Source organism: Vollenhovia emeryi, unplaced genomic scaffold (assembly GCF_000949405.1).
Source record: "Vollenhovia emeryi isolate VEMERY1.0 unplaced genomic scaffold, V.emery_V1.0 DF939516.1, whole genome shotgun sequence".
Taxonomy (NCBI): Eukaryota; Metazoa; Arthropoda; class Insecta; order Hymenoptera; family Formicidae; genus Vollenhovia; species Vollenhovia emeryi.
The window spans coordinates 14,842-39,460 of record NW_011966850.1 but is presented as its reverse complement, the minus strand read 5'-3'; the positions used below and the strand labels follow the sequence as shown (position 1 = coordinate 39,460).

General features: G+C 44.4%; 2 protein-coding genes across 3 annotated transcripts; one reads left to right on the top strand and one right to left on the bottom strand.

The window, feature by feature from the left end:
• Positions 1 to 2,079: 2,079 nt before the first annotated feature.
• LOC105557343 (serine/threonine-protein phosphatase 6 regulatory ankyrin repeat subunit A-like) lies at positions 2,080 to 10,636 on the top strand. Of its 2 annotated transcripts, none has more exons than XM_012004559.1 (17): positions 2,080 to 2,887; positions 4,267 to 4,391; positions 4,782 to 5,042; positions 5,178 to 5,376; positions 5,469 to 5,658; positions 5,735 to 5,981; positions 6,076 to 6,190; positions 6,278 to 6,367; positions 6,461 to 6,675; positions 7,221 to 7,434; positions 7,521 to 7,685; positions 7,759 to 8,117; positions 8,194 to 8,348; positions 8,433 to 8,711; positions 8,798 to 9,042; positions 9,132 to 9,261; positions 9,344 to 10,636. In XM_012004559.1, exons 1-17 carry the CDS (start codon positions 2,858 to 2,860, stop codon positions 9,448 to 9,450), a joined length of 3,126 nt encoding a protein of 1,041 aa, XP_011859949.1. In that variant the 5' UTR covers positions 2,080 to 2,857; the 3' UTR covers positions 9,451 to 10,636. The 2 variants fall into 2 exon arrangements, with proteins under 2 accessions (XP_011859949.1, XP_011859948.1); XM_012004558.1 differs by having other exon boundaries at positions 7,212 to 7,434.
• A 5,427-nt stretch (positions 10,637 to 16,063) lies between these two features.
• LOC105557342 (facilitated trehalose transporter Tret1-2 homolog) lies at positions 16,064 to 24,290 on the bottom strand. The gene is made up of 7 exons (XM_012004557.1): positions 24,010 to 24,290; positions 22,019 to 22,278; positions 20,707 to 20,792; positions 18,231 to 18,578; positions 17,914 to 18,071; positions 16,998 to 17,450; positions 16,064 to 16,819 (listed from the first exon to the last, which is right to left on the bottom strand). The coding sequence occupies exons 3-7, from the start codon at positions 20,761 to 20,763 to the stop codon at positions 16,234 to 16,236; spliced, it is 1,602 nt and encodes a 533-aa protein (XP_011859947.1). The 5' UTR covers positions 20,764 to 20,792; positions 22,019 to 22,278; positions 24,010 to 24,290; the 3' UTR covers positions 16,064 to 16,233.
• Positions 24,291 to 24,619: the final 329 nt, after the last annotated feature.

Sequence of the window (24,619 nt, the reverse complement as noted above, 5' to 3'; positions counted from 1 at the left end):
AAAAACAGCTAGGACATACGCCACAAGATTGCAAAGTTATATGCATTGTACAGAATTTCTGAAATAAATGAAAATTATAATAAAAAGAAACGAAACTATTGGGTGCGACCTATATTTAGCATTGAAAGAAGATTACAACAAGGTGCAAGTGAAAATCTTGTAAAGGAAATGTTTACTGAAGATACAGAAAAATATGTAGCTTATTTTAGGATGGTACCTGAAATATCTGAAGCATTATTGACATTGGTCAGACCGGTCATCATTAAACAACATATATGCTATTCATGAACCTATTTTGCCTGACACTAGACTCCAAATTACGTACATTGCGCTATTTAGCATCAGGGGATAGTATGAAATCCCTCTCATATGCTTTCAGAGTTGCGCACAACACAATCTCAAAAATAATATCTGAGGCTGGATTCACATGGAGCGTAAGTTGCATAGCGTAACCTGCGTATCGCCAATCACAGGACTAGTTCAACGGAATTATTGAAACTGTTCTATCAGCAAGACCCTGTGATTGGTGATACGCAGGTTACGCTACGCAACTTACGCTCCATGTGAAAGCACCCTCAGACTTGTGTTCACTGACTTCTGTCCGCGGATCAAGGTTAGGTTACACGTTATGGATAAAATGAAAACTTGCAGATCGAAATCGGCGGAACGAACGTAAAAATGGATCAACCAATCACAAGCGTTCCGCCAATTTCGTATTGCGCACGTTCCGCGTCCATGGGACCGCACCATTAGTCCCAGTCTACAATAGATGATTTAAGCCCTAAGCTTTAAGAAATTGGCCAATCACGGTCAAGTATGAGAAGAATGCGCTACTGTGATTAGTCAATTTCTTAAGGCTTAGGGCTTAAATCTCTATTGTAGACTGGGACTTACCTTTGGATTCAACGAATCACACTTATGCCCGATTTCTTCACATCCAGTTAGTCCCAGTCTACAATAGAGATTTAAGTCCTAAGCCTTAAGAAATTGACTAATCACAGTCGCGCATTCTACTCATACTTGACCGTGATTGGCCAATTTCTTAAAGCTTAGGGCTTAAATCATCTATTGTAGACTGGGACTTATGTTGCGGTTAATGGCCTTGTTTACACCGATCGTTTGATACGCGTATGAGGTACTATATTCGTACTAAATTGATTTAGTCCAGCGGTGTAAACGATAGCGTACTGAACTGGTACGATACGCTTGCAAAAGGAGTATCGTACCAATTTAGTATGCGTATCAAGTAATTTTGTGTCGGTGTAAACTGTAGCGCATTAAATAATAATTATCGAAGGAACGTTACGGTTAGGTGAGATGAGGTTTTCTTCGAAAATCTTGACTTATTTTTAAAAGTCCGACTAAGCTTGTAAATAAACAACTGATAATATTTTCCGAATCCATCGCAATCTAAGGATCACCGATTTTCCAACCAAATTAAATATATAATACGTTTCTGTATCAAACCTAACCTTAATGTACTTTTTTGCACACTTAATACACATGGTGTAAACGCAGTCGGATTTAACATTTGGTACGCATCATTTTGGTTCACGTATCAAATAATTTTACGGTGTAAACAAAGCCAAAGTTAACCAGGGGTGCTTTCGCGACGTAGAGTAAAATGATCCGGATCAAAATGATCCGTGCTATGATTGGTCAAATCTGAAATTTCATTGAATAAAATTTCAATGAGATGCTACGAAATTTCAGATTTGACCAATCATAGCACGGATCATTTTACTCTACGTCGCGAAAGCACCCCTGGAGATAAACTACCAGATCCATGCACGTGAGGATCCCGTAGCGGGTCTGTTTTACCGACAGAATACCATTTTCGTAATTATAACCTATCGTCGTATTAAATTTATGGAATCAAAAATGCTTGGGTACAATTACAGTATATGCATTGATGATCCCGGGAAACTCCAATTTTATACCAAAAATGAGTAAAAATTACAAAATTCATATATCGATCACATATAACCTCATTTAGACGAACTGTCAACTCCGTCATACTTGTGCTTCGTATAAAAGTTCTACAACTTGTACTCACATGAAACTGAGTTTCCCAGGATTCGATGACATGTAGAATTACTGTGAAACCCTCTAAATTGGGATTAGACGGTTAAAATAAGAGTATAGCTAGTATTAAACTTTCGTGTTTATGATGCGTGTGATGTATCGTAGTAGTGTGTCCGTGTGCTCATGTATATTACGAAAATGGTAATTCTGTCGGTAATATCGGGAAGTGAAAAAATCGGCCATTAATCAACACTCGCCGCCACATTGCAAAAATCGCCAAAAAAATAGTCAAAATCGTCAAAAAAATCAAAATCGCCAAGTCGCCAACTGCAATTTTTCAGAGCCAAATGGTCTCTAGAAATCGCCAATTTGGCGTAAAATCGCCAAATCTGGCAACCCTGGCCGCGAGGCCGCGCGCGCGATCTCCAGAGGCCGCGTCCGCCGCCGTTGTTTACAAGCTCGCGCACGGCGACGTCGAAGATGGCGGCGGTAGCGAGGAGCGCGTCGGACGGAGCGGCCACGTGCGCGTGAATACACACGACGGTGGGACGCGCGGCGAGGCCGACGGTGCGTCGCTCGTTGTTCGGACGCGCCGGCCGTGAGCGAGCCGTGAATCGGACACGCGTGACACGCGCGCCTGGGCCCCCGACCGGACCTGTGCTCAGTCGCCAGTCGGCGGCGGCGGCAGTGGCGGCGGCGGCGGCGGCAGCGGCGATCGAGAGAACGGATCTTGCGCCCGATGACTCATCCCTTCGCGAGCGGATGACAATGCTCTTGTGAGAAGGAACGACGACCCGGACGCGGAGAGCGCCCTTGCGCCGCGCTCGCCAACATGAACGCCTTCAAGGATCTGCACGACGAGGTACGTCGCGTCGTCTCGTCCCCTCCGGGGCTCCGCCGAGCTGTCGCGCCCGTCCGCGAGACGTAGGTTAGCCCGCTCGTGTCAAATTCGCGTCCCGGTCTGGCGCGGACCGCCCCACGTCCCCGCTGCTTGCCCCCTCGGGGGGTCAATTCTGTACCTTGCACTAGAGTGAAAATGATAGGAGCGAATAGCTTCGTCTGCTTTCTAACTGCGACGAGGCCGCTCACTTTTAGCATTTTTATTATATTGTAAGATGCAGAATTGACCCCCTCGTTTCTGCGAAGTCTAAAGCTTGATCCGCAACGTGTTCTTCGCGTCTGGAAACATTTTATTTTACAACCAGTGAACACGTTTAAAGAGTCTGTGCGTGTTGATAAACTGCATATTGTACGCTGCACAATTGTGCATTGTTGACCAAGTTTTTAAGCATGTCGGTCTGCCTGTGTAAAACAGAATGTTTCTCGTTGCGAAAAACACATTACAGAGTAGACCTTTGACAAATATTAAAAAATGTAATCGAAGCTTTGTTGCAGACACTTGTAGCCTGCGAAAACTGGCAGTGCAACGTCACGCAATCAAGATACGAGCGCAAGGTCCACCAGCAAGAGTCTCCGTGCCTCCTCCAAAACGAAGGAACCAGAATTTTAACCAATTCCTAGGACAGAATGCACAATATGCGTTTGAGTCTAATCCACAATGCGCTCTCTGCGTCTAGAAACATTCTCTTTTGTATAAACAAATCACAGACTTTGTCGTACAATTGTACAAAGTATAATACACAGCTTATCAACTTGTCGACAGATTTTAAGCCTGATCTACAGTGTGCTCTTTGCGTCTGGAAACATTCTGTTTTGTAGCCGGTAAATGCGTTGCAAAAATTTGTGCAAGTTGTGTATTGTACATTGTACAGTTGTACGACAAAGTCTTCGATTTGTTTACACAAAACAGAATGTTTCTAGATGCAGAGAGCACGTTGTGGATTGGACTTAAACGCGCATTGTGCGCTCTGTCTTAGGAATTTGCGAAAATTCTGGTTCCTTTGTTATGGAGGAGGCAGGAAGACTCTAGCTGGTGGATCCCTTGCGCTCGTATTGTGACTGTGTGACGATACGTTGCCATTTTTCGCAGGCTACAAGTGTCTCTAAGGGCCAGTTTCACAAACGTCGTTTAACCGCTAACCCATGGTTAATTGATCCTCTGTCTCTTCTTGGATGACAAGATAGAGAAAGATAGGAAGTCGACTGAACTCTGGTTAACAGTTAACCGACGTTTGTGAAACTGGACCTAACAAAGCCTCGATTATATTTTTTAATATCCTTCAAAGATCTATGCCGTAATGGCGGAAAGACGCCTTGTAATTGTTCATACATTTTTTACAGCCTCCTTTGCTGCAAGCCATATTTCACGGAAATGTGGAGGCAGTTCGCACATTGCTGTCGCAGAAAGAAGACGCCAACTGGCAGGACAAGGAGCAACGCTCGCTCTTACATGCGGCAGCGTACAGGTCGATATTTCAGTTAATAAACTCAACGAGAATGAAATGAATGAAGTGTCGTTACAGTTCTAGACGCCAAAGATTTTATAACTACACAGACCATATATTGACATGTAATATTTAAATTCTTATTATAGTTGATACAAACAAACGCTGAAGAAGACAAAGTTACGTCGAAATGTTTGTTACATATTGTTATATATGTCGTTACAATGTTAAGACTAATATGATGGCACATTAACTATTAAAAACCGTTTAAAACCAATATTGCTCGTGAATCTAATTGGCTTTTTAATTAAAGCTTTATAAATTAAAATTTGTTAAACTGAGAAGTGTCTTGATGAGAGTCGCTTTTCGATTAATCGTGTAGTTCAAACACTTCTGGTATTCACGTTTCAGGGGAGACACGGCTATTGTGGAGCTTCTTTTGCTAAACGGCGCGGCGGTGAACAGCAAAGACAAGAAATGGCTGACGCCCTTGCACCGAGCCTGCTGCTCGGGCAACTACAACGTAGTAGACATCTTGTTGAAATACAAAGCGGACGTGAATGCCCGAGACCGCAGCTGGCAGACGCCGCTTCATGTAGCAGCGGCGAACAACGCTGTGCAATGCGTAGAACTTTTAGTACCGCATTTGTTAAATATTAATGTCACGGACAGGTTTGTGCATGTTTTTGTTCGTATCTTTATCGCGAATGACCTCGCGACCGCCGCGCAATGGAAAATCACCGATTAAAAAATTATTGATAACACATTAAGTATAGAAGATTACTGTTGCATCATTAATTTCCGCAGAGGTGGAAAAACGTGTCTTCATCACGCAGCGTATAACGGACATCTCGAAATATGCGAGTACCTGCTGCTAAATAAGCTGGGCTGCGTGATAAATGCCTCCGACAAGAAGGACCGAAGGGCCTTGCACTTCGCGGCGTACAAGGGCCACAACGACATTGTGAAAGCGCTAATAGCCAAAGGCGCCGACGTGGACGTTAAAGTACGAAATTGTTTGCGAAACTTTCGGTAGAACGTTCTTGTGTTCCGGCTGTGTCATAGATATATGAAAATTTTGCGTATGTCTGTGTTAAGGATCGGGACCTGTACACTCCGTTACACGCAGCAGCCGCCTCTGATAATGTAGAATGTGTGCGCATTTTAATCAAAGCTGGCGGCGACATCGAGGCCAAGAACGTGTACGGAAATACACCGCTGCATATCGCGTGCTTGAACGGATGTCCGCCCGTGATCAAGGAACTCGTAGCTAATCGCGTTAATTTGGGTGAGTCATTGTCAGGGCTCTGTACTGTGTTTCACGATGTCCGAGTAAACGAATGTGTTTGTCGGTCACACAACAGAGGCCGTGAATTATCGAGGGCAGACCGCGTTGCACGTCGCCGCCGCCAGTCTACACGGCGTTCACTGTTTCAAAATGCTGATATACAACGGATTGAAGGTCAACGTTCAGTCGGAGGACGGTCGTACGCCGTTGCATATGACTGCGATCCACGGAAGATTCACGAGATCTAAAACGTTGCTGGACGCGGGGGCTTTTCCGGACGCGAGGGACAAAAATGGAAACACCGCGTTACACATTGCCGCTTGGTAAATCATCTAGTGGCCACAGAGATTTCTGCTCTTTGTAGAGACGTTTCGCTTCGCGTTGAGCGAGATGGTAAGAACGAACTCGAAATTGCAGGTTTGGCTTCGAGTGTTTGACGACATCTCTGTTGGAGAGCGCTGCGTCTCCGGCTACGCGCAACGCACAGCAACGTACACCCTTGCATCTGAGCTGTTTAGCGGGACACATAGAAGTTAGCCACATATCTTTTCAACATGCACATTACATTCGGTCCATATCGCAACGATTTAATGTCCTATTTGCTTTTGTCGTGCCGCAGGTCTGTAGAAAATTACTGCAACTCGACAGCAGGCGAATCGACGCGCGAGATATCGGCGGCAGGACAGCCTTGCATTTAGCAGCATTTAAGGTAGCGTGTCGTTCAGGTTCTAATTTTTCTACAACAGCTTATCCAATAATATTACTATCGCGCGGAAGAATACATTGTGGTCGTTCTAAATAGGGTTCCGTGGATTGTTTGGATCTGCTATTGTCCAGCGGCGCCAATTTCCGTCTTGTTGACAATGACAATCGATTGGCTCTTCATCATGCCGCGTGCCGAGGGCACTACCCTTGCGTCTTCACCCTAGTCGGCTTCGGTAGCGACTCGAACGCTCAGGACGTGAACGGTGCAACGCCGTTACATCTGGCTGCAGCGGCGTCCAATTCTAACGCTCAGTCAGTATCTTTCTCACTCTCATTCTCAAGGCTGGTCTACAACACATGGAGTAAGCTGGAGTAAGGAGTAGGAGTAAGGAAATAAATCCATTTTACTTCTTACTCCTACTTCAGCCCTTAGGTTTACTCTCGGTGAATCAAAATGCCATCAATCAGTGTTACAAATATTTTAAAAACCATGCCCGTATTTTAGCTTCCTTACACCAAAAGCTAGAAGTTGTGGCTCTCTCTTACTCTTTACTCCAAGCTTACTCCACGTATTGTAGACGACGCATCACTCTCACTCTCACTCTCACTCTCACTCTCACTCTCACTCTCACTCTCACTCTCACTCTCACTCTCACTCTCACTCTCACTCTCACTCTCACTCTCACTCTCACTCTCACTCTCACTCTCATAGCGTTTTCGATTTGCTGACTCGGAGTCGGGTCGAGTCAGCAAATCGAAAACGCTATTACTCTCTCACTCTATCACTCTCTTGGCGGACCAATTTCTCTCGTTCATCTGTCTCTGTGATCTATTTTAATCTCGCGCAGGTCTTTCAGGTGCGTGCAATACTTGCTGCAGCATCGGGCAGACCCGCGGTTACGCGACAAACGCGGCTTCACCGCGATCCACTACGCGGTGGCGGGCGGCAATAAAGAGGCACTGGAGGCGCTTCTAAATGCGTCGTCGGCGCCCTCGAATCTGGCCACCTCGCCGAGCTCTTCGATCGGGCAGGAGCTGTCCGTGCCGGCGCTCACTCCGGTACACCTCGCGGTATGTAAAACACAACGGACGCGCGAATTAGAAATCACTCGATATCAGTGAAATGCCAGGTATTAACTCGTGAAACGTGTCATCAGGCGTATCACGGTCACGACGAGATCTTGGAGCTGCTCCTGCCCTTGTTCCCCAATACGAATATCAAGGAAGACAGCGGTAAGACGCCACTCGACCTGGCTGCTTACAAAGGGCACAAACAGTGTATCGCGCTCCTGCTGAAAGCTGGCGCTTCCGTGGCGGTACAGGTGAGAGAAATCTGGACCTCCTCGCTCGATGAGCCTAACGTTTACACATGCACTGACGTCGTCGTGTTGCCAGGACTCGATCACGAAACGCACGCCCGTGCACTGCGCCGCCGCGACAGGCCACGCGGATTGCTTGGCTCTCCTTCTGCAGAACATGGACGTTCCCAACGTGGTGAACTGCTCCGATTCTAAGCAACGCACAGCTCTAACGCTGGCGGTGGCCAACAACTATCCGGAGTGCGCGATGCTGCTGCTGACGTACAAGGCCGACTGCAATCTGTCGGACGTCAACAAGCACACGCCGCTGTTTCGGGCGGTGATCAACGAGCGCGACAATCAGCTGGTGAAACTGTTGCTGAAGCACGGCGCCCAGGTGGCCGTGCAGGATGTGAACGGTAAAACGCCGTTACATTTAGCAGCGGCTTGCGGCAGGTAGGAAGTTACAAGTTCGTACACAATCTTTCGCCGCGCGTATCGAGCTGCTCTGTCATCCCGAGTCTGCTTGCAGATTGTACGCGCTGGCCGCGCTCGTTAAAGCCGATCTGACCGCGGCAGCTTTGAAGGACGATCAAGGCTGCACGGTGCTCCACTGGGCCTGCTACAACGGTAACTCGAACTGCGTGGAGTATCTCTTGAATCACAACGTGTTCGATTCCTTGGAAGGCAAGTGGTTTCTCGCTTTTCCGAGATGATTATTCAATAGTACGTCGAGCAATTGAAAAAAAAAATATATATATATATTTATAGGTAATCCTTTTTCCGCCGTACATTGCGCCGTATATCAGGGATCCGCGCACTGCCTAGACTTACTGATCAACAAGTTCGGCGGACAAGCGGTTGCCGCACCGAGGGATTCGTCGTGTGGTTTATTGCCACTGCACGTCGCGGCGAGTGCGGGATCCGTCGAGTGCGCGCGATTAATTCTGAATTCCGTCGGGCCGGAACTAGCCGGGCTCGAGTCAATCGATTACTTCGGACGTACGCCGCTTCTTTGCGCGGCTGTCAACGGACAGTGCAACGCAATCGGTAACTTGGCTGCCCTGCGATGAAGCTTACGTTATTTTCGTTATTAATTGATAGTCACGTATTAACGAAACGCATTCCGCCGACAGAGTTACTGCTCGAATGGAAAGCCAACGTGCGTGCTGTTGACTCCAATAAAAATACAGCGCTGCACCTGGCGTGCCAGAGACGTCATTCCGCCGCGGCGTCGTTGCTCTTAAACTGGATCGAGTCGCTCGGCAATCCCGACACCGACAAGAACACGTCGCAATCGCAGCGCGTTTCCGTCATTAACATGATCAACAAGCAGCAGAGAACGCCGCTGCATCTGGCGGCGAGAAACGGTCTCGTCACGGTAAGCTGAGACAACGTTTAACAATACAAGTATGATAGGGAGGTCTTCTGGAATGAGAAATGAACAAAAAAATACTATGTTACTCGCAGATCACGCGACGACTGTTGCAATTGGGCGCGAGTGTCATAGCTGTCGACGCCGACGGACTCACGCCCGCATTAGCGTGTGCCCCAAATCCGGCGGTGGCCAAGTGTTTGGCTACTATTCTCGCCGCGCAGGGTAACATTCCTTTTTCCATGTCCTAAAAAAAAAAACAAATGTCTTTACGCACGATGTAAGACGGTGATGTTGAAATCGTCAGGTCAAAATGGGGAAACCACGCAATACTCGCCGGCTATTCAGCACACGTTGGAGGTATATCTGAACGGTGTGGACTCGCAGCACAGCTCCGACTCGGAGTTTTACTGACAACGAGCGTCGGCGCGCACGGATCGCCAGGTGTTCCGAGCGAGAATGAACGTCGGCTCGAGACGCGGAAACATCGATGCTGCTAGACTGATCTCCACGAGCAGCTGGCTCTTTTCCGTTCTAGTGTAATTAGCCTCCAATTCCGACGAACCGGGCGAGATTGCCAGAGTGGCTGGATCTCCCATGGTGATTAGCATAAGTAGCAATCGTGACAATACCGATGTCTGCGCTATCGAGAACTCGATAGAGCAATTAACCGACTGCCAAGAGGGGTACGGACGTAAGTTAACCAGAGTTACTTAAAAATAGCCGATAGATCTAAGTATACTTAGGAGAGACGATCGAGCTGTACAGTATCCAAAGTCATCCAGCTTTCTGTTCATTTAATTATGCATATGCGAGGTATAACATTGTCTCACGTCTCGAGATACATTTACAATCAAGTGTTGTAATTTCGTTTCAAAATCCGTCAATTAGAACGAGTGTACAATAACATTTCGGACATGTTCGGGTGCATATACTATCCATTATCAGTCGCGTCCAGGATAATATTTAAGGGTATATCAAACAGGTGGACACTACTTGTAAGACGCGCCGCGTAATTAGATAGTAGATTTTCGGCGAGAAAAATATCGGGCGAGGAGACTAGGTCAGGATTCGAATCTGGGACTTCGCTTACCGGGCGACTGTTCTTCCTACTGAGGCCCGCTCGATAGACCCTTTTTCACTTGCCTATTCCCTTTCATTGAATAAAGCAGGGAATAATATGATAGTAGCGCGTATGTTTGGTATCTCACTCGTTGGTTTGATAGACCAGCGTGGAAGCAGAGTGGTCATATTCCCCAACACCCCTCTGGAAAGCACCAGGTTATGGAAGTAACGCCGTTACCGTTACAAGTTACTTTTTTTAGTAACGGACTGGTAACGACGTTGCTTTTTTTTGTAACTGTAACGGTAACGTAGTTACTGCTTTTTTTTAGCAACTGTAACGAATTTAACAGTAACTTTCATCATTACTTTTCATAATTTAAACCTAATTATAAAATATAACGCTATATTTTCTTACATTTAATCTTCAGGCATCGATCGATATTCATAATCTATTATTATCATGGGTTGTTATATTTAAGACAAGCTTCAAATTATTGCGTTAAAAATTTGAACGAAAAATTGGGAGTACAATAAAAAAAACTTTAGCTATATTTATACTTTTCATAGGAATCAAAATTTTTTTTACTTACGTTTTGAGCGTTTTAAAAGGTATTTTCTTAAATTTTTCATGGTTTTATAACTTTAAAATAAAAAATTGTTTTACTAATATCTTAGTAAACAAAAACTAATACGAAAGCAGTTTTAGTTTGTTTTAGTTTGTCTGATCTCGTTTCAGAATTAAAAAGTAACGAATCGTTATTTTTTGAGTAACGGTAACGATAGCGAGTTACTTTGGAAAGTCGGTAACTATAACGGTAATGAATTGCATTGTTTACTCGGTAACGAGTAACGGTAACTAGTTTCCTATCCCTGGAAAATACACAAAATCGCCCACCGCCACCCCAAATGCAAGTTGTCCTCAAAGCGGGCGAGTGCGAATGAGCACGGCCTCCAGAATGTCCGATATGATCGACGATCAACAGGACGTTTGACGCGCTAATACCAATCGTTTTCTTCGACCGTTTGCGTTGTAATCAGTACGTTTTGAGACGACAAAATTTTGCCGTTAGCGCTCAACTGTATTCCTCTTGGACATCACCCACAAGTCTTATTTTTCATTCTAGCGAAATGTCGGGATTACGCGATACATTTATATTTTTCTCCCCTCTGAAATATCTTGCATATACGTATATCTCTTTATACATAACTGAGAACGAGATATAGCTTCGCCGCGCGCATCTGTGCAGTTTCCACATCTCTCGTAGCCTATAACTTCTAAATATAATAATTAACGCACATGTATACCTCCTACATTTCGAGCGATATGTTTGCCTGCATAATTTTTCCAAATCGATCACTTCGGTTAATATATAACGCGTATAATAAGGTTCTCCCACAATCGATTAACGCGAGTCTCGAATATGGACCAGAGAATAATAATAATAACGAAGTAATAATAGCTGCGTTAAGTAAGTATCGAATGCAATTATAGATCTAACAATAAACCTGCGGCGTATCATCGGTTTGCAGTCGAGTAGGTGTAACGATTAAAAAACGCGCAATTTGTTCTTATGCTAGGGTATACAAATATTTAGATACCAATGGAAATATCGACACGGAAGTATGTAGACAACGCTCAATTGATTGCATTTACTAAATTAGATCGTTTCTCATTAGCCGGACGTCTTCCATTCCCAGCGGCAGTTCATTCTCACGGTCAGTTGAAAATTTTGACGCACGGTCTCTGCGCCAACGCCAATCATATTTTTATCTACGTTTACACAAAGAGACGTTTTGCCTTGAAATAATTTTCTACATTTTACCTTCGCGCCTTCAGTTGCTCGGACATCAAAGTCAATTCCGATCGCGCGTTCGCAGTGATTTTGTGATTTGGTTTGTCACACGAGGACGTGTAGGATTATGACTTGTAAAGGAAAAATGCCGAAAGTATGAATGTAATTATCGAGGTCCCAATGTTGTAAATATATCGAAGGGAACCGAATTTAACCCCTCCCGAGGACTCTGTGCAACAGGGCAGCGCGACGAGGGAGAAGAGAGATGAGTATCTAGCTATTTTCTTAAAGATTTGTAGTAAAAGCCTAAACTGCCTGATTGTAATTGTATGTTGAATCAGAAAGTAGAGTTTGTAAGATATGTAACGGCTGATCGAGGAATTGAATCGGAGCATTTTATTTTTAAATGTTTTACATGCTTTCCATGCCCTCCGTTAACATTTTGATCGCCACGGGAGGATGTGCAGAGGATTGTGACTGCGTCTTTTTGAAAATTGTGGCATTGGAAAATTAAAATACCATGATTTTCCAACAAGTTGCGATTTTTTACATAATTTCAACATAGCGAAATGGTGAAAAATCCCTTTGTATCCTCAAACGCCATAATTCTCAAGGAAATACAGGCATCGTTCGTACAACGCGTCGATCAAGATATTAAGGAGAAAGAAAATATTCAGCGCGGCAATTGTCTCATTATTTTTGTACTTAAAAACTTCTCCCCACAATTTTTGCATTTAATAGATCGTAAGCGTGAGTTTTCTTAAGCGACGGTATATACACATACCTGACGATTTTAAACGCTAAATGTGATCGATATTATATAGAAAATCGTGTAATTCATCGATGAGAGGATATTGTAGTTTTACTGTACATATTGACACTCCGATCATCGCTTGCGCGTGATAATTGCGCGGCTAATGAAATTGTTGATACTGGGAAATCGAGTTCTCCGATTTGTACATGATTTTGTACTTGCGACTGTTTTATAAGAAGACACAGAAATGCGGGAAGAAGCTGGAAACGTCGTGCGTGTTATTATCTCTCGAACGCGTCAAACTCCACATCGCTGTAACATGTACATACATACAATCGAGAAAATTATATTTTCTATACCCCTTCTCCGCATACGATTTTGCAAAAATGTAATGTTCACATTACATGGATATTATATTTTAAGGGGTTCCACCGATATCATGTATCTGTATCACCATTTATAATCAATATACGTCATTGCGTTTTATTTTCACATATTGTGGCTCAGTGTTGTACCGAAGGAGTTTATCGTTCCTGAAGCGGGTTAGCGCTGGTCTACAATACGTGGAGTAAGAGAAAGCCCTAACTTCTAGCTTTTGATAATTTTTAAAATATTTGTAACACTGATTGATGACATTTTGATTCACCAAGAGTAAAAGCCCAAACACAATGTCAGGCAACAGGGAATAGAATTTCTGACGCGTTGGATCGGTTGGAAGAAAATTTCCGACAAATTCAACGCGTCAAAAATTCCATTCCCTATTCCTATTGTATGTTGCCTGGCATTGTGTGATAGGCTTAAACCTAAGAGCTGAAGTACGAGTAAGAAATAAAATGGATTTATTTCCTTACTCCTACTCCTTACTCCAGCTTACTCCATGTATTGTAGACGAGCCTTTACAATTCATCTCTGACAATTTGTAAAGTCACTTGTCACTCTCGCTGTATCCAAATGCCACTTTTTCGGCTCTCACTGTGTCCGATTGTCACTGAGTTCGAGTGCCACTACGAACTGTTCGATTACATCGTCGCACTGATACTCGCACAAATCACTGACACAAATCGCGGGAATTCAACGATCGCACGATGATATCGATCATTGATTATTCGCAGAGAGCGATCGCGGTCTCTTCCCGCACTTGTCGCGAACGCGTATCAAGAAAGAACAATACGTATATGCGAAGCGGCGCGGGTATAATCGTTCAATTCGACTGTCGTCGCGTGAATGATCCTGCGTGCGGCGCCATAAACACCTTTGCCGAAAACCAAGCACGGATTCCAAGAAATGACGTAGCGCCGTAAACACGTCGGTCAAAAACAATCTATTGTGTTTTTGTGTCGCTCGAATTCTCAACGTTCGTAGTTTTTCTCTCGGCGCGGTGACGCATGACGTTTGCGTGCCATTGTGTACCATAAGGTCGCCGCGCTCTCACTCGCTCGCCGAACGTCGAGCCGGCAAGCAGTGGCGAGAGTCGCTCCGTGTGTGTTATTACTTTTGTGTTATTAGTTTCCAAGACTCGATCGCGATGAATATAAGGATAAAACGCTATTGATTTGTACACATCAGTAACAAGTAACGTATCTCGATTAATTTTATTATTAATTTTCTACTTTAGTGTGTGTACACACGTACACACACGTACACACACGTACATACTTAAATTATTAAGTTTCTACAACTTGTAATGAGAAACGAATTACATGTTGAGGCGACAGCTCTTTATTAACGCGTTAGATATTTCACGAGACTAATTCATCTAAATTATGAATGTAAACCGTGGTATTTTGTCGCGGTTATATCTCGTTTATGCACCGCGCTTTTAATTATCTATCGTGTTCGCGTAATCCATTTTCGAGAAAAGAGAGAAATTTGTACGAACTTGAGCGATCGCGCTGTAACTTGTTCTGTCGTTCTTCGCAACTCGGACGGGCAGGAAGTAAAGAAAGTTACTTATTGCACGTTCTTACATTATGTAAATGTAATCGAAAATGATCCCGATTAACTGTCGCAATTAATAACAACTATTTATCGCTGGAAATTTAGCTCACATAATTAATTTTGAGGATTAGATTGAATAACAAAGATTGTAAAGTATCATTTCGTTGCGGACTAATAACTACTTGTTTACCGCAGAATATGCTTCCGATGCTCGCGTTGCGTTTTCTATCGACAATTCAAAAGTGATTTATCCATTATTCCGAATGAAAAATACAAGTCGTTAGTTTGAGTAATTTGTATGACAGAAAGCCATGCGATATTTGTTAATAATATTTCGTGCGTTTCGTGGTATTTCACATCGCGTACGGGAGTGTCTGAAATTTCGCGCGATCGATGATTTTTGCGAGTGAGTGTTGTGTAAGTGCAACAAGGAAATCTGATAGGAGGAGCAGGCCCAGGAGGCATCGGGCAACGGCGGAGAAATCGTGAGGTAAGTGTCTTACATATATAGCAGCATATATAGTAAGATCAATCGCAATGTAACCCATGTCTGAGAACGTTTGTTACATCATTAATTATTTCATTAATACTGCGAATTTTGTTTTGTGGCTATTTATAGTTCATACTGTACAGTCAATTTAAAAGTAATGAACTGGAATTAATTAATCTGGCAATAATCGATATTTCGCGATGTATGAACGTATACTTATAATATATTTCGGAGCGTAGAGAAAAGAAAGCAAATCAAGAAAAAAGATTGCTGTCGCATCTAATACAATAGACACGGTAGCAAAATATTTAGCTGTCGCAACTGAATATTAGCTGTCGGTATTTTACAACTAAAATTTAATTGCCACGTGCAGTTTTTAGCTATGGCAGTTACATTTTTCTTTACGTGTAAATACACACAAATCGAAACTGGCAAGTTTTTACTTTTCGCGAACGTTTTACTGGCGTGTAAGGAAGCTGTGAACATTTGTACCATACGATAGGAAAGGTCGAAAATAAATGGCCCTTGTCATTTTATGCAAACATGCAATTAACATTAAACTACACCATTCGATATTTACAACTTGTCATGGCGTACACATGGTTTCAATCTGTATAAAAAATGCTTACTTAGGAATAAGAAGACAGCGCTGAGCCAATTTTACAGGGAAAGCGTTTGTTCAGAAAATTACATAAAAGTTACTTATATAAAATTTCAGAAAGTATGCATACATATACAATTATGCGTAATCGTCATAAAAACATTACGTAAAATTTAATAATCTTTGATACCACAATCCTAGGAATGCTCGTAATACTGAAGGAACATTTAAAACCCGTATCAGACTACGGATTGAGATTGGGATTAGATTGAAATTTGACCAATCAGAGTAAAAGTTACTGCACTTGAGATTAGTAAACTTTACTGCGATTGGTCAAATTTCAATCTAATCCCAATCTCAATCCGTAGTCTGATACGGGCTTAACGATGATTGATACGAATCGGTATCTATACCAATCGCGATTGTCAACAACGTAATCCTCGGTTTCTTAATTAATTGTATAAAATAAATAAATAATTATCTCTTAAACGCGTAAACTAATGCCACATAAATTCGCGCAAGAATGATCTCTGGCAAAAGTTCCGGATTTCTCGCATTAAACGCACACGCGTTCGAGCGCGATGCCGGTTACGATTCGTTGATCCCGAATGGATTCTCTCTCAGGGATTTTGATATCCTTCTCGAGTTTCTCCGGGGACAGCTCCAGGCAGAAATTGTCGTAAACGTACGCGTTCGCCGCGATATTCGATTGCTTCTCCTCCGAGATCGACGTGAATCGCTGGAGAATGATGTTCTTCGGCCACACGCTGGGGAAGATCTTGCGGGCGTACGACGAGCTGTCGCACTGCCTGCTGGAGAACTTCATCTCGATATCGTCGAGGCTGCGTCCGCGGGTCTCCGGCAACATCGCCAAGGCGAAGATCGCGCCCAGCACGCCGGCCGCGCCGAATATCCACATCGTGAACTCCAGGCCGACGATGGCGTTCAGATCCGGATACGTTTTGATCGCGGTGAACGTTAATATCTGCGCGATGCTGGTCGTGAGACCTCCCAGGCTGCCCCTGAACCTCAGCGGGTACAATTCCGAGGTCATGACCCACGGCAGCGTGAGATAGCCGATCATGGACGCGCCCACGTGGGTCCCGATGCAGAGTAGTGGCACCCACGATGAAAGTTCGAATCTGGGCGCAGAGAAAACCATATCACTTCCAAAGATCGCTAGAAACCTCTCGACGAAATAAGGAGAATTCCGAAGGACGTCAAGACTCGAGGTACGAAAGTGCGGATAAAAACATGAACTTGCTTTTCTCCCCCTCGCTCCTCGTATAATAAAACTCGAAGGGATTGAAACGTGCGAACCTGAAGAAGAGGGCGACTCCCACGGCGGAGGCGGCCATGCCAAAACCGCTGGCGAAGGCCAGGATCTTCCTACCGAAGCTGTTAGCAAGTCCGGCGCCGAGGATCGACGCGAACAGCCTGATTACACCCATGCCCACGCTGGCCGCGTATTCGTTCACGTCTATGCCGATGTCCTTGAGCACGCTCACGGCGTAAAACAGGATCACGTAGATGCCGGACAGCTGCTGGAGCGTGAAGAAGGCGAGGAGTATCAGGAACGGTTTCCACACGTTGGGCTTATGCAGCGCCCGCAACAGGCCCTCCTTCTTCTCCTTCCGCTTCGCGTTCGTCTCGCAGAGTTCCCGATACTCTTCGTCGACGTTCAGTCCGGGGCCTCGCAGCCACAGGAGGGCCTCCTTCGCCTCGTCCGTTCGACCCCGCGACGCTAGCCAGGCTGGGGTTTCCGGCAACGTCCTGCAGAAGCGAATCAGTTTGTTCAGCGATATTCAAGAATTGCTATACGTGAAGAATTCTCTCTTAAAATTTACCCTGAAAATCAGGTAATCGCGGGACTACATGGCATTTTGAAGAACCGCATGAGAGTTTTTTGAAATTTTACCATACATTTTAATAGTAATTTACTTAGTATACATTTTGCTAGTAGAATGTCGCGTTCAAACTACTTCAAACTTCTCTCGACGATAGAAGACATTCCCACCTTTCTAACGATATTATCGTTCCGACAAATAGCGCCACGCGTTTAGGAGACTTAAAGTCTGGATGGGAAATTGCCGGACTGTGTATTCTCTCCGTGCATGGATTGTTCACTTTTTCAAATTGGGAGTGCTTGAAATTTTGTGACTTTACACGCGCGCACCTTCGCGACTCTTTACTTCACAGTCGCCGAACGAAATAGATACGTCGTGCAAGCGATTACCGTGTCAACGCGAGCGTTAAAATTGCGGGTCCGATGCTGATAGCAGCCGCCTTTTGCCACGTCGTGACGGCACCTAGGGTGTATATCACCAAGACGCCCAGGGAGACCAGAATTGGTCCGCAGCTCGCGAGCCAGGCTCTTTGATCTGGCGCTGCCGTCTGAAACAAAAAGTCAGATATCTTCACTTTCAGCATTCGATCAGCGCGAATAGAATAAAAAAAAAAAACGTGTATAGATTATCGGGCGCAATTAATAATTGTACTAATTACGGCATCTCTTGCTGGAAGGCACCCAAAAAATCGCGCGTCTCCGCGTACCTCGCTGACGTAGAGATAGAGTCCGTTGGCCATGCCGGTGCCAAGGCCGCTGACGAATCTACCGGCGTATAGCATCGGCACGTTTCTCGATAACGCGATCAGCAGCCAGCCGATGACGTGCGGTAACGTGGCCAGGGCGATCGCGGACCTGCGGCCGAGACATTCGGCGCAGACCCCGGCGACGAGGGCGCCGAGGGGATTCGAGATGACACCGAGAGAGGCGATCCACGAGGCCTGCGACTGGTCCGCGAAGTTGGTCTCGAGGAGCTTCGGTATCAGGATCGCGCTGTATCCCTGGGAGAGACCCACGGAAATCTGGCCGGAGTGCGCGGCCAAGCCCGCGAGAATCTGCAAGTTCGGATTGTGAAAAGTCTATGTCACATATTTACTGTAGATACATTACGCTACGAACTGATCGATGACTTGACAATTAATTGTAGAGAAAAGTTCCTTATTATACGATAGGATCCTAATATAAGACAGCGAAGTTTCTGCTAAATTAATAGGCGTCATCCGTTAATTGGTTCCGCCATGAATTTATTGCCCTTGGAGTGAAAGCTGTTTAATGGAAAATTGATTGTTAGATCGTGTAATCGTTGCGAAAAAAGATTTGTGATCGAATTTGGACGTTGAAAACCTATAATACTATCTCATGTTAGAATCCTATCTCACAACAGAGGACTTTCCTCCATTAATTACACGTCATTATTACTTAATATACATGCGTGTAAAAATACGTGCAGAGAGAAGATTAACCGAGCGACAGCTTGATTAAATTGTTACCGGCGGGAGAGAGGAGCTTAGAATATTTTCCCTCTTTTGCTGTAAAAATCCCTTCGGTTAATGCCATTACAGTCGCGCGGAGCTTCCTTTAAGAACTCGGTAGTGATTTTTTAAAGATGGTGCGATTTCGGTTCTTTCAACTTGATTGTAGTTTTGGAGTTTTTAGAAAAAAAAACATCATTTCCAAAGATCCTTTTCTACGTTCTACATGAATCCGGGAACCTAATTAAACAAAGAAAATTTGAATTCTCGACGTAGGAGAAATAATTTGATTTCTCGCATTGAAGTCTCTCAAGATCTCACGTCACGAAATTGATTCGTGTTACGAAAAATAGCCGATTAAAACGCCGTTCGAAGGAAAAGTAAATATATATATATATATATATATATATATCTCTCTCTCTCTCTTTTTATTTCGACATGACTCTTGGCACGTATGTCGGACGATCAGCGAGTATCTTCCGCAAGTCGCGTTATCATTTCGCATTCGGAGCATGGCTAAAGAGTCGACGTCGTCTTAAGGCCCGACGTCCACGATGCTAGAACTTGGACGCCTGGCCCTTACGCATCGTACGAGACGAAAACGCAAGATTCGCCTGCGTCGCGGACGTCGAGTAAGTCACTCGTAGCAATGATTGTCTCCGGCCGTTAGTCATTATCCCTCGGATCGCGAGAAAGAGGTCTGTAAGCTGACCGAAGGTCGCGTCAAGGATCGCGTGCGCTCGGGGCTACGAGACCCACATCGTATGGATTTCGTATGGAAATTCGCTCCCGCGTGTGACAATAGAGGCGCGGGACTTAGGCAAATAGTCTCTCCGAGAGACAGATTCCGTCCCTTGGTCTTGCGGATACACAAATACCAGAGGACGTTCACAATCACGGGACTCTGCTCGCGAAATAGACATGCAGGAATAAACAGACGAATGAAACAAAATGAAATATATACAAATTTGTGGATGTTGAGAAATGTTAGTTAAGGACTATGCTAGCGATAAGTTGGCCTACCTTGACGCTGTTGGACGGAAAATCGAGCGAAAGGATGCGGAATGTTACAATGAACGAGTGTTTATACGTACGCTAGCTTCGAAAATTCCGCGGCGTCGAAGGACGAGGATCGCTCAAGAAGGCCGATCAGCCGCCTCCACCGCAGGTTTATCCATTTATTTATTTATAAACGATCGTCTATCCTTCAATGGCCTCGTTTAATGGTGCCCCTCTTTGTGCGTGCGTGATGCTCGCGATTATAGTTATCCTCGCAATGATTACAACGTTTCGAGGCAAGAATCAACAGAGGCGGGAGAAACGAATGTATCCTCTACGCCAATTACTCTTTTCGCTTTTACTTGTTTCTTATCACATTTTTATTATTTATTATTGCGCTCGCGTTCTTCTTCGACTTCATAAATAATCATTTCGTGCCATTCGTGTTACGCCGATACATTCTCCGCAAGAAGGAATCTTGACAAAAGGCTGCACCGCCTTTGTGCATGCTCGATTAAATAAATGTCTCGATAGAAAACATCTTATCGTGCCGTTTTTGCTTCACTTTGCGAAACGACAAAGTATACCGAAATTACGCAACGCGCTCCACGTCGGAATTGGTACCACCGAAGAATGCGGCACCGCTCTCGCGGACGTGTTTAATTACGGCACTGCTAATCGCAACGCGTGTAATCGGGATTGAGTGACTTACATCATTCTTGTCGCCGGAATGAAGGATCTTCCACCAGAGCTTCGTCCGCGTGATCATCGTGCGCCTCGAAACGCGGTCAGGTGACTCTAAAACAAGGACGAGACGGGTTAATTAAACGAAATGGTCTCGGTGTCGTTCGAAATTTTGAGTACAGTCTAAAGTGCCGACGACGACGCGCGATCACAGCCTTCTTTTAAGTCTTTCATGAGTTTGGGATATGTACACGAAGAAAGAGAGTAGCTGCCGTAGCTAAAAACTGTATGTAGAAGCTAAATTTCAATTATAAAATATGGACAGCTAATTCCTGGTAGCACAATATATTGGCGCAATATTAGGAAATAATGTAAATCCAGTATTCGCAATATTGGTCCAATATTGTATCAATATTAGACCACTTCTTATTACATTGTTAAATATTGGCCAATGCGCTTCCAATATAAATCTAATATTATATAATTATTAGCGTGCAATATTTACATTTATTCCCTAGCCAATATTGGCTTTACGTTGGGCAATATCGGTCAATACATTAGCCATTATGTCTATTTAGCAATATTGGTCTAATATTGTGCCAATATTGTGTCAATATTAGACCAATATTCTTATTACATTGTTAAATATTGGCCAATGCGCTTCCAATATAAATCTAATATTATATAATTATTAGCGTGCAATATTTACATTTATTCCCTGGCCAATATTGGCTTTACGTTGGACAATATCGGCCAATACATTAGTCAATACGTCTATTTAGCAAAATTGGCCTAATGTTGATACAATATTGATACAATAGTATCAATACTAGATCAATATTCTTACTACATTGTTAAATATTGGCCAATGCACTTCCAATATAAAATTAATATCATATAATTATTACCGTGCAATATTTACATTCATTCCATGGCCAATATTGGCTTTACGATGGACACCATCGGCCAATACGTTTCTAATACAACCAACATTGGACCAATATTTAGCCAATGCACTGTGCTGCTAGGGAATATTTAGTTGTGACAGATAATATTTGGCTACTGTGCCTATTGTATTAGGTGCGACAACAAACTGTTTGCTGTGGTAGAAATTTATAGTTAATGTAACAAAATATTTGTAGCAAATCGTGATTAGCTACGGTAGCGAAAAGTTTTTTCAGTGCAAGTCTTACAAAAAGGATTCAGCGATTTAGCATTTTATTACTAAAGAAACAATAACAAAGATTTAAAACAAAAAAAATAATTCGGTGAAAGGATCATTACATTGAGCGCCGTAATACGTCTGGAATATATTAGATTTAATTGACTTCGGGTATTACCTAAGATCGGCTCTCGTTGCACGTCTCTTTTCCGCGATTCCAAAAGAAAAAGTTGGACGAGTCGTCCGGCGAATCGCTTCCGGCTTCCCTCGTTGCGAATAATGAGACCGCGATGATAGCACGCGATCGCAATCGTGCAAAACAGTCCGCGAGCACCCGCCTCGGGTGGATCTCGATCTCGACGAACTCGCGCAACTTTGATCCGCGACGAGAAGTGTTAACTCACCTCGACACCGATCACATTGTAGCGCAAGTAATACCTGCAGAGAGATTTTGCCGTTATTGATAAAGGGGAAAAATCGAGGAGTTATTTCCACAGATGCATTTCTCGAACTAATTGATTCCACGCCAATCGACACCGTCCGCTTTATGATCTGCACGATTGGCTCTTGCATTATTCATTCGCACTCCATCGGTGTTTCATTAACGCTTGCAGAGAGATGATCGATGCGAGATAAGCACTTTTTAAATTCAACCCGTAAGTTTTTTTACGGTTTTGCGGTAAACTTCAAGATTACATCTGCATGGATTATTTGTGTACAATTTATATTATATTTACACAAGTCTGTTTTATGTAGACACAATGTAATCAATGTAAATTATTAGAAATTGAATAAGTGATCAATTTGTTTTTAAAGTGTATTTTTGCCAACAGTCCTACAATAATAAAACGTAGTCTTAGACTAAATTATGGTAGATTAGATGCATTTCAGTTAGCATTTATTTATTAATTATAGAGTGACATGAAAGATACACCGTCTTGGCTCTTACTCCTTTATTACTTCGCATTTGTGTTTTTATATTAGAGCCTTATGAATTTTATTAATTGCATATTACTACATTTGCCGCGTAAACGCTGAACTTGAATTTCTTTATCTCAGCATCGGTAAAACTCAATCGGAATAAATCGCGTCAACGAAGGAAACGGAATTTCACCTCTCGAACTGCTTATTGCAACGCGCGCGATTTCTTGCGGCGCACAAATTGGAATAATGGCCGCGCGATTGAGCGATTGTTCGCCGACGGTTCGCCACTCGAAATGCTTAAGGAACCGGCAGCCGAGTCTCGTGACTCACGAGATCGGCCTTTTATCGTCGCCATCCTCAATCAGTTTCGCGCGCTTAACGCAATTTAACCCATTAACGCGGTACCAGTGGATTAGAGTTCGAGACTTATCGTCCCCATCGCGCGTCCATTCATCATGCCATGCCGCTTCGACGCCTGCGTTTATTCGATAAGATCGACGCCGATTAACAACGTTATAAATCTGTTTGCAAATGTCAGCTGCGCCGATTCTCATGCGTTTCATGGGCTATGAAAGACGCGTCTCGGCCGCCATGAGATCCTTATTATTAAACGATTACGAGCGGATTAAGGGCGCTTGGACGGCGCTCGCCCTTCCTGCCTATTTAATGTTCAACGGCCGATCATGCGCTCCCATTGACGTTATTTTTATCGTACGTGCAAAAAATATGTGTACACGGGGCATTTTTGTTTTTCTACTTAATCTAACAGTTGTACGTTGCCGCGACAAATGTACCCTGGTTGCTACTTCGGCGAACGGCGGGAACGAATTGGCAGCACGCGATTTCGCGACGAGCAGGTTTTCCCGCGAGTAAATCTTCGACCGCGACATATCGATCTCAACGTGTTGAGAAACAGAAGAAAACGCGAACGATATTTTACATAACAGCTGAATGGAACGACGAAAAGTGTCGTAACAAAATAAACAAATTTCGCGTCCCACGTCAGGACGACTGACGTCACACGATTGTCGGGCGCGGAACGAAGTTTCCTATCTCCTATCAGTCCACGCTTACATTGATTCTAATTAGATTGCGCGTGTAGATTCAATTTGATAGGGAATTAATTCCGCACGTCCGACGGAACACTCGGTTAATTCAATTTAATTTAATTAACATGGATAACTTGATGGAAAGGCGATTAGTTCAGGCATCGCGCGCGGATGATAAATCACGGGATGTAAGTACCTTGCAATTATCAGCTTACTCTCTCGGGCGGATCAGGCAGTGGCAAGGATATTCCTCTCTAACGCCTTGCGCAATCCTCTTCCATATCGGCACTGGTGTCGGCGGTGACAAAACAGAATCTCTCTACTTCTCGCTCTCGCGTCCTCCCGGGAAACCTGTCATCGGTACTCACTCGTCCGCGATAATCGCGAGCGTTTACGTGGACGCGGGTCATAAATTAGGGAGGACACGAGTGCCGAGGAGACGTCGACGAAGAGACAATTGCAGACCCGGGCCGACCCCGTAATCGCTCTCGCGGGGATGACGCGAGAGGAGGCGCGGGGAAGAGGAGGGGGGAAACAAAACCGCCGGAAGTCCGAGTGTCGCGGCGGAAGGCACCGATCATCTAATCGCCCGGCGACGGTTTCCGGATGTCCGTCTCGCGGGCGCCTCCTCGCGCCGGTCGCACACGTGGTCCTCCCGGGGAGGCTGGGGAGGCCGCGGGCCCGCGTGTTGCGCGATGGAGAACGGTAGATCGAGGCGGCAGCAGCACCGCCGCGGCTTTTTTCGCGCTCGACACTGAGACGATTTTCGTCCGCGCCTTCGCATTTATACCGCGGCGCGGCAAAGG

Coding starts and splice junctions, on each gene's coding strand:
- LOC105557343 (XM_012004558.1), top strand. CDS start 2,858: ATGAACGCCTTCAAGGATCTGCACGACGAG. Junction 5,377..5,468: donor GCGCCGACGTGGACGTTAAA/GTACGAAATTGT, acceptor GTCTGTGTTAAG/GATCGGGACCTGTACACTCC. Junction 5,982..6,075: donor GCGTTACACATTGCCGCTTG/GTAAATCATCTA, acceptor TCGAAATTGCAG/GTTTGGCTTCGAGTGTTTGA.
- LOC105557342 (XM_012004557.1), bottom strand. CDS start 20,763: ATGATCACGCGGACGAAGCTCTGGTGGAAGATCCTTCATTCCGGCGAC. Junction 18,579..20,706: donor ATTCCGGCGACAAGAATGAT/GTAAGTCACTCA, acceptor CCGAACTTGCAG/ATTCTCGCGGGCTTGGCCGC. Junction 18,072..18,230: donor TCTATCTCTACGTCAGCGAG/GTACGCGGAGAC, acceptor TTTTTGTTTCAG/ACGGCAGCGCCAGATCAAAG.